The sequence below is a fragment of the Synchiropus splendidus genome, chromosome 1, assembly GCF_027744825.2.
Source record: "Synchiropus splendidus isolate RoL2022-P1 chromosome 1, RoL_Sspl_1.0, whole genome shotgun sequence".
NCBI lineage: Eukaryota > Metazoa > Chordata > Actinopteri > Syngnathiformes > Callionymidae > Synchiropus > Synchiropus splendidus.
Genome location: NC_071334.1, coordinates 45,844,007 through 45,861,305, shown reverse-complemented (window position 1 = coordinate 45,861,305; position 17,299 = coordinate 45,844,007). Strand labels below are relative to the sequence as shown.

Here is a 17,299-nt window from a genome sequence, read left to right as displayed (position 1 = left end):
AATAACTTACATTGTCAAGGTCTTTGCGCAGAGCAATCTTGCTGCTGACTAGTTCGTGTGCCAGGTCGTCATTCTCCTGCTCCAAGCGCATGTTTGCTTCTTGTAAGCGGCGGTTCTCCCTCTGGAGAATAAGAAATGAAAGATAGGAAGGCAAGATGAAGTGGACAGTAAGTGAAAGAAACAAAAAGGAAGACAAAGACAGATGATCTATGTGAAGGGCACCACTAACAGATCTGGACAACAAAACAGCAGAGGAACATGGAGAAGTGCGATTATCTGAAAGAGGAAGGACAGTGAAAGGAAGCTAAGCTGACAAAGCTTCTGCTGAAAACTATGACTCAGTACATTCATAAGTACAAATGGAGGGTTCAAAAAGTAACAGCAGCGGAATGATCTGGTGTAATATTTAACAAGAGTTAACCCAACTGCGGTAAGAACAAAAGTGAAGCACACAACCATAATATACAATGTACTCTACATTGCACTACAAAAATGTCTATACCATGTACAATAGGGGACTAAACAAATAAAGGGGGGAAAGGAAAATGTGCTAACAGCTTAAAAAAAAAGATTAACATAAAGCTTGGAAGCAAATCAAAGCTTTAAGGAGTATCAATGTCTGGCTGTTTCTATGATGAGACCATTTAAAAAACAAATAGTGACCGAGTTTTGACAGTTTATTCACTATTTGCCACGCTAAAATCAATTAATTACTCATTCAATCTAAAAACCATTGTTCAGCATTGTGAATTAAGTAAATACAAACAAAATCAAAAAGTAAACTTGTTTAATGCTCTGCTCTGTACAAACAAAAACTTCTGAACCAATCGATAAGAAACCCACCCAGATTGATTTATAATGTCGATTTGAAGTCATCTTGACTTTGCAGAAAGCGTCACCTCTTACATGAATGCATGCTGTAGGTTTTAAGGATTAATGATATTGTAGTGTAAAACACAATATCCTAGAGATGATGAATGTGCCGTGCTACGGCTGGCGTTTTTGGTGCAGTGTTGCAATTCCTTACAGCAGCACTGATAAGTCTCCTGTGGGGAGATATATGTTGTTCATGGCTGATACAGTTGTGAAAAGGTGGACATGATTCACCATGAGAAGTGAAAACAATACAATTTTTATGAAACTATTTAATCACAGCATTTTGTGTACTAGTGGTTGTACAAGAGGAAGGTTGGAGATCATTACAACATTGTTAATATTTCCGACCTTTGATTTAAATATATTGAAACTTTATTTTTAAATGTTTTCAAGAAACTTATTATTTGTGATCAAATGTTTTTGCTAATATTTCCAACTTAATAATCCAAAAGAAGAACCAGAGCGCCACATCCAGTCTGACCCAACAAACTCTACCAATATTATCTTTATAATACCTGATAAACATATTATTTGTTGTATTATTTCTGACCTCATATCTCTCAATGGGAGCCTCCTGCTGCTCCTGCTGCTCCCTGATGGTGTGGTACTCCTTTTCAAACTTCTTCAGCTTCTTCTGACTGATCTGTGAGGAATAGAAACACAATTTTCTATGAACAGAAACGTAAGGAAGAAAATTATGACATTTTAAGGCACAAGATGGACCGTATACTCGAGGGTAGAGAGGTTTCTCTTGTTTTCTTGTTATTTTTATTTTGTTTAAAGGAGTTAAACAACAAAGAAAAAAAGAGTCATCTCACATGACTCTTTTGTTTCTTTGTTGTTTAACTCTTTCATGTGAGAGAGAACAAGGACACTAAGAGAGATCTTAACATGTATACAAACAAGTAGGTGCATGTGTGCCTACGGTCAGATGGCTGTCGTTGAAGCTCACAGCAGGACATGCAAGACGTCATTCCATGCCGACGGTTTGCCTTTTTCATCATTTTCATTCAGCACTGACAGAGAGCTAGTCACACAAGAGTGACATTTGGGGGCTCAATAAACCACGGCTTCATTACTGCAGCCATAACTCTTCAGCAGGAAATGCTTCTCATCTCTAGATAGTCAGAAATCTTCTCTTTGCTACAGAGCAATCAACTTCATTCTAAAACTCCCGCAACCAGGAGGCAGCAATACAGAATTCCACAACAAAAATATATCATTTTCATGTCAAATGGATTTTTCAACATATGGGAGGTGGATATCTACCACCCGTACGTTGTGTATTCAATGTTCTTTGCATCAGAGGCGAGTATTGAGGGCATCAGATAAAAACAACATATAAACCACATTTCAAGTCTCCACACCATCCTTTTTAATTGTCTATTTTGATAGAAATAAGCTGGGGACAATGCAATCTTACATCTTGGTTTTGGTTCTACAGGTGTCTTTTGACACTTATTAAGATATTATGAATATTTCATGGTCAAAAGATGTGTACATAAACACATTCTTCAGGGAATGGCAAGTCCAGCAGCCCTTGCCTAAAGAGCTCTAGATACTCCTCTGCAAAAGGAGCTTGTTGTTATACAAAACCAAAAGTTCTCTGCATCTGTGTCTGAGGGATATGTAAGTCAGGCAGCTTCTCTCCGAAGTCACAGCCAAAGTCAGACTCGTCCGAACTGTTCTGAACAGATGACCTGAACTTGCCTGGCTGGTCAGTCAGGATTGTAATGAGTTGTATGTAAACACTGCCCCCCTCTGGTGTGTCTGGATCATTACAAGAAACCAGCGACGAGTAAGCAAAACAAGGATGTTATTTTAGACACTGACCTTCATGCTACATGCCAGCTCCATCAATTTCTTTGCATTTTCCTCTGAGCGATAGCGTTTCGGAACAGGAACACGGAAAAACTTGAGAGCTCCCTCAAAGTCTGTCTGGATAAGATCATCTTTTGATGTCTAAGAACAGAAAACAACATGAATGCTAACAGAATTGGTTAAAGAAAACACATGAATTTTATAACTTGCATTGCTTGTCCATACCAGAAGAAATGTGCAGACACATGAATGTGCATATAATTCTACATTTAAACACATATAGGATAGCGTATAATCATTTGCGTGATTGTGTTACCTTCAAAAGGGCCAGCGCTACATTGAAGATGACACTAATTCCCTGTAGAAATAAGTGACACATACTGAGTCAAGTAAATGTTGAACTGTAGGCACAGCGTATGGGTAAAAATATGAATAGTTCCTCACGTAACATACCTCACACAGTAAAAGGTCAATGATGTGGAAGACCATATAAAGGGGGAACTTGGCTGTGAAGAGGGTGAGGAACCACTGGGAGGCGTACATGTGAGCCTCCAGACCCACATTCAGGAAATGGTTGTAGAGATCAGGAATGTATTCCTGTTCAAGATAAAAACAAGAGCTTTTCTTTAGAAAAAAAAAACCCGAACAACCAGCTGCGAGGTGTATAGGCCAGCACCTCGCCGCAGCTCCTGTTCATCATTAAGATACCAAACCTGCATGAGTCGCTCAAGCTGGAAGAACTTGCAATGCAGATCTTCAAAATTCTGCTTGAAAAGGTCCCTGAGGCCGTAATCAAACATGATCTTGACCAGAACACTGAAGGCCTGTTCTTCTGGCATCTGCAGATGAAAAACATTTCAAACATTCAGCAGGTCTCCTGGAATCTGCCGATGTTATAAAGTGATGAGCCAATTCCCTATATACAACAGTAGCTGTGGCATGCACATGAACTCACGATGGAACTTCAAGGTCATGCAAAACGCTAACACTCCTGTAGGTGGCATTGCAGCTTCTCCTAGTGGACACTATCCCACTCAAAAGGCAGCAACAATAATTCACATCCTTTACAATGGCACATGTTTGGACTTGAAAGCCCAAATAAGTTCAGTGAGCAGTTCCCAGTTTTCCCTGAAATGCTGGCTCCTAAACTGATGTTAATGTTTCAAAGGCCACATGGTGATATAAACAATAGTTCATTTGGCGACTATTTCAACGGTGAAATAAAAATGGGGTGACTGCTCAGCCACAAAGAATGTCAGATAGTGTTGTTAAAAACAAACACTCATCCACAGTACCAGAGGTTGTTTAAATAGTTGATGAAAAAGATTTCGGCTGGACCCCACTGTCACAAGAGCTCACGTCACTTCCAACCAAAACAAAACCGTCCTCCCCTGGGCTGCAGGTTGTTTGAAAAGCTGATCACAAAGATTTCGCTAGACACCAGTGATATGAAACTCACGTGCAACAGCAGCACAGCGGCCAAGAAAGATTGTCCCTGGCAATAGCCGATCTCCTCGTCATATACAGAGTAGGCCTGAGGAAGAGGAAAACATCCACATCAGCAGTTAGAAACATGGTTCACTTAGTCACAATGCGGACACTTGTTGCCACAAGTTAAACCAATAGTGTTGCTGAAAATAAAACGAGGGGGCTGAAGCTTGAGAGAAGCCACATGTGCGGAAATGACAAGATAAAAAAGTTGTGGAATGCCATCAGGTTCTCTCAGCGTATAGATTCATTTCACCCAGGTACATTCTAGTTTTAGTTGTTGGTAAATGTCATTGCAACTAAGGCCTAATATTCATAATATATTTTGTTATTATATATAATTTTTTTTAGTCAAATGTTTTAGTTCCTCACCAGAAGCATTGTTGCATATTTCATTAAAATTCTACAACATAAATTGGTGAAAGTGTGCATGACTGTCAGTATAAATTGTAGGGAGGAACTGACTCATCAAGTCACCAATTCGAGCCTTGATCGATGATGATTGAATAAAATTATTACTTACAATTGATCTACATTAAATTCCATACAATTCATTTTGTAAAATAAAAGAGCAAGGTCAGTAAATGAATGCAACTTCAAGAAGGGGAATATGTAGCACAGGGAAAGTGGCAAACCTGGCCCACTGAGCTCCAAATGCAAATAATAAGTCAAGTGCGACATACAAAGAGCAGATCAATCCCCTAAGAGCAAGAAGGGAGGGCACCATGAATTATTTAAAAACACCTGAGGAGGTACTTATCTGGAAAAAGATGGATAACCTCAATTGAACAATGTGTATTATTTGAATGGCAGCAAAATCAGAAACACCTCCAGAAGGATTGAGACACTAAATGTTTTCTATCTTTAATATGGTCGTGTGTACACATGCTTCCCATTCCACATCTTATGAGGCTTACTGTACTGAAGCAGAAAACCTGGTTAGTGTGTGTTCGATTAGCGTCTGCGTTTCTATCGTGAACTCACTGAACCACCCAGATCGAGAGTGGCATTTCAGTTAATTAAAGAGTTTTCCCTCCTGCTCCGACAACTCCAGCGTGGATCCACAAGTCATCAGGCTGACTGTTAAACAAGTCATTTACACAGTAATTACACTCCATTTCCAGAGAAAATGGGATTCAATTTCACATGCTAATTACCATTTTTCCTTGGCGGCTCTAACAGCACACCACATATAACATAAGACAGAAATATATCTCAACTAAAGGAAGATTTTAATACTTTGTTCTGAAGGTAATGTGCATAATAACAAAAATATGATCCTAAACTCCAGAAGGAATCACATGTACAGTTTAAGTAATTGCAAATAGATTAAAACAGCATATCATTTTAAAGACTGGAAGTAACACTTCAGTAACAAAGAGGATGAAAACATGATGCAGCAGAAAGTTAAAACACACCAGCTACTACATAATCTGTTCCCCACTTAATAATCTCACCTTGCATATCTTATAAAGAGAGTCTTGACCATCTCCCCCAGTGTCTTTGAAATAGTCGTGAGCTGGAAATGTTCTGTTGATGTCCCTGGTGATGGCGCTGTCCTGTGGTGACTCCTGAAAGGCAGAATGAATAGACACAATTTTGAGTATTGAATGGACCGTAATGTAAGCAAAGTAAGCCACACACAAAAATACATTTCAGTAAGCCGCCAGTGTGCTGAGAGACAGTTTCTGAAGGTGAGGGACATATATTCTAATAATTGGGAGGGGAGGAATTCCCATTGCTCGGTCAAAAACATTAAAAACATCGATCTATCTATCTCTCTATATATACGCTACAACACATTTTTTTGTGTTTTAGCATTTCCAATTTGTTGAGGTTTTTGCAGATGTGTTGTGAGTTAATGTTGTCGTGTTTCTGTGTTTGTATTTATTATGTCATTTTGCATTTGCTGTGCACGTTCCCGGCCACTGTATGTATTCACTCAAGTTTTAGCATTGAAGGACACAGTCGCTCCCACATTTATCTACACAAACTTTGACTACTCATGGTCGAACAATGCCTCCTGCACCCAACATGATCATTACAAAAAATGGTGACAGATCGCAAGTAGTACAAAAAAAAAAAAAAATCCAACAATCACAGAACAAGCACAGATAACAAAGAGCAAGAACGCATATTGTACAGCATAGATCTGAGAATTATTATCCTCATATACCAAGACAGAGATCTGCAGAGAGGTGAAAAAATAATAATTCAACTGTACTGTATGTGGAAAATGGAGGTGAGAGCCTGGAAAAAATAATTGTCGTTTCATGTATGTAGTGAAATCTTAAAGATGAAATCATGATGCTTAAATGTCTTGGTCCCAAATCTTTCCAGAATCTGTAGAGTGGTTCAAAAATAATGAAAAGCATCTACAGTATACAAAACCAGCCTGAGGCCACACATATTTCCAGGATCTCCCTCCACTGCAGTGACATGGCGCACAACACAGAGAAAGAAATTAATAGGTAAAAACTGTAGCCCACAGACAAAAACTAGCCGAGCTTTTCAGAGATTAATCGCCTCGTCTTTCATTATTGACCATCAAAGTATTCAGCGTCTGAAAAGGAAATCTAAAAGGAAAACATTCCTGTGCTGTTGTATGGCAAACAAAATTCATTTATCGCAGTTATCTTCAGAGTGCATTTATTGTATATTGGTTGATTTAACAGAAAAAAGGGGCATTCATTTTGCTCTCTCAGCAGAATTGGGTTTTGGCCTCCTTTGAAGCCTGATGATGGGAACCTGCTCTCACACGATTGCTGGGATAATGAGAGAGTCAGCAGCAGCAGCAGAGAAGGGTTGCCATTCAAGGAACGATAACGCTATGCCAAACTCGTGCTGAATAAACAAACTATTGAACGACTCAATTAATCCGGGCAGCAAAATAAATACCCAGCAATCATATTCTCACTGTCGAGAGCCAATGTGATTCAAATCCCCTCCAAAATACATTTAGTAAAATTATATTTCAATGTTTTTTTCACGTCGCTGATTGTATCCTGCGTTTCCTCCTCCTTTCATCGTGAGCTCCGGCACAACTTCCAGAGAGGAAGAACATGGACCGAAAATAATGTACGCGCAAGAAGAAACGCAGGAAGAAAGAAATGCTACGACCGAGCCAATAGGGATGAATGGAAAGGTTCAGGCTGTTCCAGCCCCTCTGACCACACACCCATTGTGCAGTGACTGTAGGAGGTTCCCAGTGTGGATTGTGAGTAGCAAGGCTAACTTTCAAGCACAGTTATTCCCACTCACATGTGCTGCAATACAACTGACAGTTAATGTGAAGTGTAAACCAGTCAACCCATTGAAGTCAAAGTTCAAACATCTCAACCATAACATGATCTGATGGTTAAGTGTTATTAGCGAAGATCTGATAACAACTTTGGAGAACAAATTTAATGCCTCTGAAACTGGAATTATTTTTCACAACAACAAAAGCCTAATAAAAGTGTTTTCTGTATCAGATGATCTCTGAAATGTTAGAAAGGAAAGAGAGGAAAGTCAGAAAGTCTACATATTATGATAGTTTTCCTGTTAGAGTCCAGCTTTCTGAAGGATTCGGGATTTCTGACAGTCTCCACAGTACAAGCATTTGACAGAGAATAGAGGCTTTACTCATAAAATTGTTTTTTCTTTTTTACAAAATCTGCACAGCTCCACTTGACTTCCCTTCAGTATCTCAGTAAATGATAAGGATCTGTGTTTATACTAGCAGCAGCACTCAGCAATACTTATCTCAAGTGCTGAGAGCAGGCACAAAGACCTCTGACATAATGGCCAATTAGCTTCCTCCCTCTCTGCGTTCAGTTAAATTGAGGTTTGGAGTGAGCGTAGCGTGAGAGGACAACAAAAACATAGCCCCCGCCACTGTTGTCGGATGCGTAAGGGCCATTTAACGTGACAAAGACAATGTTATATATAGGCTAGAGTGTTTCCTTTACAGCAAAATCAGTGTTTGTCACTCATTAATTGATATCACTGATAATTTATGAACATTAAAATCGGAATAACAGAAGGTTATCCAAGGTAACAAAAACACATCGCGAAACAGGAATAATAGTTCATTAGCTCTGATGTTCCAGCCAAACTTTGCCAAACTGAGCATGTGACTGTTCCACAGTGGTGACTCAAAACAATAATGTTCATCTTGTGTTGATTCTTTTGAAAATTCTAATCACAACTAAATTTTGCATTGATTGTATTTCTACAAACATATAGCAAGATACACTGTTTTTTTTTTTTTATTATAGGTATTGGACTTAAAACTTGGCTGAACAGCTACTCTTTTATTGTTCGTGTCCCCAATAATTCTGAGTCACCAAAATAACAAATGTCAAACTGTATGGTACTGGAGTGGAAATATTGCTCCATTGTTTCTTCTTCCAATTACTGGAGAAGTAGTAGTATTTTTAAATCCCCCCTTAATTAAGAGTTCAAGTTAATTCATTCACAACTGCTGGTAGCTACTGTAATACCTGCATGAGTGACCGTGTGACTGAGCCACAGGTTGATAAGATGATGTGAGATGCAAATGTTTCTGCTACATACCGACTACAGGTCTAAACATTTTTGTCGCAGACCCAGAGATGAATGAGTGAAATAAAATGAAACTGTCTTTCATCACAGCTGTGGGAAGTATCCAAAGCAACAGATAACAGAAAACATCCATACTTAGAATGAGTAATCCATAACTAACCAGGGACTCATACATAGAGTTAGAGATTCTTAGTGCAGTCCCTTCAGATAGGGGTGGATGGGTGCTCTCACAAAATAATTCATTTTGGAGACTCAATGACTTTTTTTAAAATTATTTGTATTTATTAAGAGAACACATGCATTTGCAATTTTTGATGAGGAAGCACAACCAGAACAAGGCTGAGCTCAAAACCCCCCATTACACTGAGTCTTCACCTCAGTGTTGGATACCATTAAATCTTTATCACTTCATCCTGGCCTACTTTCGCCTGCCGCCTCAATGTTGAAGACAGCCAGCAAACAGTGACAGATCGATGAAGTGAGTGCAGAAAATGAGGATGGAAATTGGAGAAATCTAGTTCAAGACTAACACAATAAGGAATATTACAAAGGTTAGTTAAATATGTGGAAACAGTGGGACCTTTACCGAACGTAATATAGTGTAAGATAACATGAAAAATTATGTCCAGCTATCAAATCTGTCTTTTCAAAGACATGTTACAGCGACAGTCAAGGTCAAGACGCACCATCTTTTCTTGCACATGAAATGTCCACCAGCTCTTCTAAAGCAATACAGACAAGTCCCAGATCAACCTTAAATAGTATTTCTCAGGTCATATCGATCTAAAGTGGAAGGATGGTTAGTTGCTTTGGTAATTAATGCCAAAGAGGTCTGACAGTAAGTAACTCAAATTTCAGAAACATCAGTGGCGACACTGACGCTTGCTATGACCAAAAGCACCTCATAAATGAGACTGTTTAACTCAGGTCTCCATTACTTACTCACATTACCATTACATTGTTAGGAGCAAAGAGGGGTCATCAGGAGTGACCCACAGAGGTCTGCATACGCTGAGAACTTTGGGAATGTCTGCCAAAAAACATTAACTTTGCATTGATTTTCTTTCACTGCATATTGTTTTATTAGATGGCCATTTTCCCCCATGCTTCCACCACAATGCAGATCAGGAGCACTCGGGGGGAGTTAGTTTTGGCAGCAAAAACATGACAATAAGGATAAAATAGAACTTTTGTAAAGAATGTATTACCAAGAGATGATTTTTAAATACTTCATTAATATCAGACAGCCCCTTGAACACAACCTCACTTGTATTGACCATCAACAATAGACAACAACCTCAAAGCGATACATCTAACAGCAAGAAGATATCTCCATTTTACTACTAAACAAGTTAGCAGCATTATTACCTTGGAAGAGGAGAGGAGACGGCTTTCTCACAGGGAAAAAAAAAACAAAAACGAATGGTTACCATCTGTGTCTGCATACCATCATGAGCACATTTGGTTTACTAATGTCCCAAAACACGTTGCACTAAGTAGTGACACTCCTTGATGAGTTGTATCATTAAGAGATCCGAGAAATGATCATCTGGAGGAAAGCTGTTGTTTTTAAGGCCTTTTGAGAGTGCAACACTTCAATCAATAAATACAATCATAAAGTGCATTTTCAAAACAGTTTAATTTGAATGGGGCTGCATGCTGGTCATGCTAGCCATGTGCCAGAGGATTAATAGGGAGACATAAAATGCATCAATACAAACATGAATCATGAAACATTCAAGAGGCCATTTTTAAACATTAAAGTGATCAACATACAATATTTGGCACTGTTTCACAGATAGCAGCCAAACCTTCTGAATATCATGAACAAGTCTACGCAACTTTGTTTAACAGAAGTCTCACAAAATACAGTACGATTGAAGGAAATCACAAAGGTGAAGTTCAAAAGGGTGGTCCCTCTGATGGAACAGGCAACTGCACAACTCGCCACCAAGAAAGAAATGAAATTACACCGCTATATATTTAATTGTATTAGAGAAAATGACACCTTGTAATTAATCTACTCAAGTTGAGAACTTCCAAATGATGATTGATTATGCAATCTATTGTTGGCTGGAATGCATTTGTACACGTGCACCCAATTAACAGTCTGTTAAATTATGTCGAGTTCAACAGTTCAATAGCCCTTCGAGCTGTTCAGTCAATGTATTTTCCCACATTTTGGATTTGCAGATCAAGGCAGTTCTATATATACAGGAAAGAACATCCGGTGGCATAAACCCTCATTACACAAAAAAGAAACTATTTTCCATTTCTGCATTCTTTGGTTCGGCAAGTACACAAAGATCAACAAGAACCTTGATTCACTTCCCACAACAAATTTACACTCAGTCCATTTGGTTCATTGCAAGTCTTTTGTCTTTGTTGGAGTGAAAATGCAGATGAAGACGTGATGATAAAAACAGATGATCAGGGAGGTGAGAGGTCAGAGTCTGTTCGACACGCTACACAGAGGTTTGCCTGTTTGACCAACTCAACTGTTTATTTGACCTGTTTGCATGCCATCCTCCTGCAGTCGTGTTTCGTCACCAAAAAAAGAAACCGCACACATTGATTTCAGTCAAATATTTGAATGTCTTTTTAAACGCTTTTTGATTTAAATTGCAGTATTGCGCCTCCAATACAAAACATCAAGACAAACTACAATAACAGAACTCCTGCAACAGAATCTGCTTGGACATTGCAATCATTTAAAAAACTGTTTTCAAACCCTCTCACACTCATTCAGCAATCCAAGTCCATTAATAGTGCGTCCAAGTATTGACTGACAGCAAACATCCATAATCTTTTTTTTTCAGGCATTTAAAGATGCCGTGCCAAAATGTGCCAGCAAACAAAGGTCACATTGTATCCCATACCGCACTTTCAGCTTTACGTAACCGTCCTAGCAAAGAAACACTCAATAGCATAGAAATGTATTAAGGTGGCAGAATAACTTAAATGATATCAAGCAAATTGAAACATTAAATTATCATCATCTTTCAGTGTCCTATACATTTCAGTGGGTTGCCTATCACAATTCTCCAACACAGGCTTGTTTATCCTTGATCACTTTGCACTTGACCGCTTTTGTCTATTCCTGCCAGCCATAGCGTGTGCGCCTGTGTAACCTCCAAGAGAGGTAGACACGGCAGCGGCAGATAAGCGCCTCCTTTCATCTTGTAAGAGCATTTTTCATCTTACAGTGGAAGCATTTTACCACAACAGTGGGGAACTTGGAAAAAGTTGAAATGCCAACCTGGCAAAAGGTTGTGTATTTTACACATGACATGTTGTGCCAAATCCTAAATCTCTATGGTCGTAACCACACCCAGGCCTTGCACAACCTTTTTCAATGGAACCGACAAAAGCCTTTTTGGTGCTCTTGACTCCAAATCCAGCACCACTGCTTTGTAAACAGAAAGAACAGAGGCGTTTGAGGCCCTTCCTGAAGGCAGAATTGGAGAGGCTATAGATGAGACAGTTACAGAAGCTGTTGCTGATGGCCAACCATGTGGTAACAAACGACACTGCCGGGTGGTGAAAGATTCCTCCACTTTCCAACAAAAAGTAGACGATATACGGCAACCAGAGAATGTAAAAGACACTGGTGATTCGGAACAGCACCATAGCATATCTCTTGTCCGGGTATGACGACGGCTGATGAAATTGTTGATGCTGCTGGAGTTTTTGTGACAGAAGTAATTGCGGCAACTGCCCTTGCTCCAATGCAGCGTTGTCCTTGATCATAGCAGCCACTGTCATTCCTGGTCCTTGCAGTTGGGGGCGGTAACGGGCATGCCTTTCGCTGATCTCTCGGGTATGGTGTCGGCATATTTTAAAAATGTTCGCGTAAGTGAAGCAGACAGTAAGAGCCGCTGGCGCATACAGCAGTGCAACAATGAAGGTTGTGAAGATCGGACTAGTCTTCCACTCCACGGCGCACCATTCCACCACATCTCCGTGGTAGCCAGGTTTCCCCCATCCAAGGAAGGATGGCAAAAACACAAGGGCGGAATACAGCCAAATGAGGGCGATACAGCAGCGAACACGACATGGTGTCACTAGCGATGTGTAAGTCAGAGGTCGCGTGATAGCGATATATCGGTCCACACTTACACAAGCTAGCGAAGCCATTGAGACTGATTTCAAAACTGACACCATGTACCCGAACACCTGGCAGGTGAGCTTAGGGTCCAGGCCTTGGAGGTGATGAAGAAGGGACAAGGAGGGGAAAAGACAGCTGACTCCTACCAGCAGATCAGCATACGCCATGGTCTGGATAAAGGCACTGGTGGTGTGCTGGCTTAGCAGTGGTGCACAATGAAACACAAAAATCACCACCATGTTACCAGAAATAATAAGAACAGCCAGCAGTAGGATGATGGAAACTTCAAGGAGGCAGGTAGTAAATATTTGGGAGTAGCCGATTTCAAGTAGGCAAAATGAAGCAGAGTCTGCTGCGGTCTGGTTCAGTCCATCCAGAGTGGAATTCATCGTTGTGGGCAGAAATGTGTCCTAAGTGCCATTCAAGAGTAGGACAAGGACGATGCCTTGTAGGTAAGTGGTTAAGACACTCACCCTACAAATATTCAGTCCATATTATCAGCTCCATGCAGCATGTTGAAGCTGCCATGATTAAAAAATCCAAAAGCAGGAGGTCTGTCGCGTAATGGAACTTTATTTTCTCATAATACTTTTAGAGGGCAGACTGTTCAGACTGCAACTGGAAGACGTATATGAGCATTGTCCGTTCCTTCGCTAGGAAACTTCCAAGGTGAGGAAATGTGATGATTCCAATAATCAGCAAAAATTGAGTTTTCCCATAAGTCCCACTGTGCATCTGGCTGATGTCCGTTCTCGTCGCCTCTGCTCCACTGGTTCTGCCCCTCACGGTCCAATTGTCTCTGCTTCTGTCTGGTCCTTCGCAGCAGGATCACAGCTGACCGAGAGGATCAAGGTAGCAGTCGGGGTGACTTGCGTTAAAAGCACACTCCCACACAAACAACCGTCGGCGGGTATTCCAACCCAGAGAAGAAGCAACTACGTCTGGAGTGGAATTGCAGGCATTCCTACGCTGAGAGAACCCCCTCCTGTTCATTTATCCTCCTGTACTGTATCTCTCACTCTCGCTGCCTTTCTCTCTACAGAAACAGCAACACAGAGGCCCCTCCCCATCCCTTTGGCTCCAACCAATAACTAAATGCAAGGGCAGAAGTCTGCCTCCTTCACAAGCTCCTGAGCCCTCCCCAAGGTTCTCGTGCCAAAGCGTCAAGTCATGAAGATAAAATGCTAAATATTTTGTTTTAATACACTGTTATGACATTAAAAAAGGCCTGACGTCCAGCATTTTTATTACCCTCTATTAACAATACACAAAACATTATAACATAGTTTATAACAGTATAAATAATATAGTACAGTGTTCACACTCCTTCTTTTAAGACTCTACAACAGACATAAATTAAGCATAAAACATAAAGGTTTTAACTAATAAAATGTAGCTTATCCAAAGAACAACCAAAGAACTAGTGCCCTTTATTAATGTCTTAAAGCAGCAACATTTTTTTTTTGAAAACTTCAATAAATTCCAACCATACTATCCCCCAAAACGGTCAAGTCACAATATTCATTCTTCAAATACTACAAAGTGAGTGGAAGTTACAAACCATGTACTGATAACAAGCAGGTGCCGATCTGCCCAAGAGTCAGCTGATAAATAGACCAAAGGAGGAATGAAACAAATATGTGAACAAGGCTCAGTTAAATTGCCAACACCGTTTCCTCAGAGACTAAAAAACAAACACGAAGTCTCTGTTGAGAGATGTTTTGATCGTCCCTTCACTGTCCAGTACCGACAGATAAATCACCCAGAACCTTGTACCTGAAGTTGCAGGCACCAACACCCACTTGATATTTAGCTCTTTTATTTTTTTTTATTATAGGGAATAGTCTCAGAAATAAAGCAGTTGCTGTTGTGAACTTGTGAATACACTACTTTGTATAACCCCGCATATACATACTGTATGATGTCAGTGTAAAACCATCAAAGTATAGCAAAGTTCTGTCACATCTCGAGCTTAAGTGTCACAGAACAGTGCGGGCAAAAGATAAGACAAGGTGGTTACAATACACAGAGAACATTGGAATAAATTTTAAATTAGCTTGTAAGTGGCCGATGGAAATGTACTTGTCAGCAATCTCATTTAAGTGCACAACTGAAGCTCACCGTCACACACCTGTCTTACTGCACACCTGAATTTTTCATCTGAATGACAAACTTTCTCTTACTGATGAGTGGATCCACGTGAAAGAGCCGTCGATCCAGTTACAACTAAGCATGAGTAAATATACAACTTTTTATTGCTCAGAACGTGACAAGAGTAATTAGACAAAATTAAACAAATGAATGTTTCCAAGGGACACACATTGTATGAGTTTTGCACGTTTTCCATACAGATCCTATACAAATGTGTTGATGGCAGAGACAAACAAGGAACTATGCGCATAGTAACTTAAGGACTTTATGGTGTGATGATGGCATGTAAAATAAAGATGAATAGACACCTAATTGCTATAAGATTAAGTACGGCACAGTCGATATTTATTTACTTGATGCACAATCTGGTTCAGCAGGATAGAGACCCAAACACTCCACCAACCAGGCTCCACCTTTTCTATCCGCACCAGACACTGTTGTGCTTTCATGCATCCCCCCTGCCCACCACACGAGGAGCTAAAAATAGACAATAGTGCGAAGGAAAGGCTCAGGAGGAGAAGAAGTAAAGGAAGGAATAGAAATTCCCCACAATATGGTTTGCAATAGGTCAGTGAGGGCAGAAGACACTGTAGTCAAAGGTCTGCAATAAGCACTAACAAACCTCACATCATTTCTATTGGAGGTTTGGAATCCAACTAGGTCAAGTGATCTCTCAGAGAAGACAGAACAGCATTTAACACCATTTAAAGATAATAACTTGACATTATTCTACTCAGCATCATCATTCTTTTCGTGCTGAGATGATTACAATTCATTGTAATCATCATATTCGTGGTTACAAAGAAGACAAGAAGGAAAAACAACAACAACACGAATCTACCTTAGAAAGTGTATCCATCAGCTGAATGGGGAGTTTCATCCCTGACCTCCTCAACCAGGTCATTTAAGGAAATGAAGCGCGACTCTGGTGGATAAAAGAGCCCCATCCCAGATCATTGGTTTAAGCTTGTCCAGGGGTCACCAATCTTCTTGCAACTGCGTGCCACTCACGGGGCACAGTGTGACTTGAAGGGCTTCCATCAGTTTGTAACTCACTTCTGAAATAACCAGTAGTGTCAGTTAAAGCGCTTTGTAAAAAGACACGATTGCCAACTAACTCTTCCACCAAAAGCAAATAAGGCTGCTTTCCCAAACAGACAGACGGATTACCAAACACCTTGTTCTCTTTCTTTGCCCTTTATACTCAATAAAATAAAAAAATATGAAAACTGAATACAAGTCGGGTCTTGTATCAGGCAAGCCAGCTGATGTGTTACATACAAAAACATTTCTTCAAGCAATATGAATGTTAAGTATTCCCAGAATAGAACCGATAAGAGAAGATAAAGATGTCTTGGGCAAACACAAATATGAAATCAGCTGAATGTGCAAAGAGCAAAGAAGGAAAAGGCATCTAGAACATTAACATTAAGTAGAGTCGTGAGAAGTTTGAGCATCGTCAAGTATGACAGAATATCCCCAAGTGAAATTGGTGATGACATTCAAAACAATGTATTGACTGTAATTATATGTGACTATAACATGAATGCTCATGAAGCAATACAGCATGCAAAGTTAACACTGTAACGTGGAAGACAAACCACAAGTGAGGTGGAGGCCCTCCCTGATTGTCAATCTTGAAAACCAGCTGGTCAAACAACACAAATTCCAAAAGCACCTTCTGTTTCAGTCTGAGAGTCAGGAGTTTTTTTCGTGAATCAGAAACAAGATGTAGCTTTCTTTCCTTATAACATATGGAATTCAAATTTTGAAAATTCAGAAATGTCTCAGGGTCTGCATCCAACCAGCCACATATCTCAATCGCCATCATTTTCAAGCCATGTCAATAAAGCTAGTTATTAAACATTTCAAGTTGATGAAAAGAAAAAGCAAAAAAGAGGGTAGGTTGTTTGGGAAGCAAAAGAATCAGGGAACGAAAGTATCTTGCAGGCAACACTGATTCACATCTTTTCCTGGAATAAAACAGCCAGCGCTCTCCAAAAACATAGAAAATACACGCTGAGCAAATTACCACGTGATTATGCTGAGTGTCACAGCAACACTCCTGAAAGCATAGACCCACTTTTCAAAGTGTAAATATTTTCAGTTCTTTTGACATTAAATTAAGGTTTAACATTAGTTAACTTAACTGGCTGAATTGCCAACATAAACGCAGCACTTATATATATATATATATATATATATATACACAGAGAGAGAGAGAGATAGATATAGATATATGTGGGTGTGCCCTGTGATGGACTGGCCTGTCCAGGTTGTGCCCTGTCTGTCTCAGCTCACCAGTTGTCA

At 39.9% G+C, this 17,299-nt stretch overlaps 2 protein-coding genes across 4 annotated transcripts in view; both read right to left on the bottom strand.

Annotated features, from left to right (window-relative positions):
* Window positions 1-17,299, bottom strand: part of LOC128758121 (rab GTPase-activating protein 1) — a 54,078-nt gene that overhangs the window by 12,239 nt on the left and 24,540 nt on the right. For all 3 annotated transcript variants that reach the window (XM_053863963.1, XM_053863971.1, XM_053863980.1), the window contains 8 exons: window positions 5,643-5,756; window positions 4,157-4,231; window positions 3,411-3,536; window positions 3,151-3,294; window positions 3,014-3,055; window positions 2,710-2,838; window positions 1,427-1,519; window positions 11-121 (listed from right to left, as the gene is read on the bottom strand). In XM_053863963.1, the coding sequence (XP_053719938.1) occupies window positions 11-121; window positions 1,427-1,519; window positions 2,710-2,838; window positions 3,014-3,055; window positions 3,151-3,294; window positions 3,411-3,536; window positions 4,157-4,231; window positions 5,643-5,756 (834 nt within the window). The remainder of the gene's footprint in view (window positions 1-10; window positions 122-1,426; window positions 1,520-2,709; window positions 2,839-3,013; window positions 3,056-3,150; window positions 3,295-3,410; window positions 3,537-4,156; window positions 4,232-5,642; window positions 5,757-17,299) is intronic.
* On the bottom strand, window positions 10,198-16,925 carry LOC128758132 (probable G-protein coupled receptor 21). Its single transcript, XM_053863986.1, has one exon. The coding sequence runs from the start codon at window positions 13,225-13,227 to the stop codon at window positions 12,010-12,012; it is 1,218 nt and encodes a 405-aa protein (XP_053719961.1). The 5' UTR covers window positions 13,228-16,925; the 3' UTR covers window positions 10,198-12,009.

Coding starts and splice junctions, on each gene's coding strand:
- LOC128758132 (XM_053863986.1), bottom strand. CDS start 13,227: ATGAATTCCACTCTGGATGGACTGAACCAGACCGCAGCAGACTCTGCT.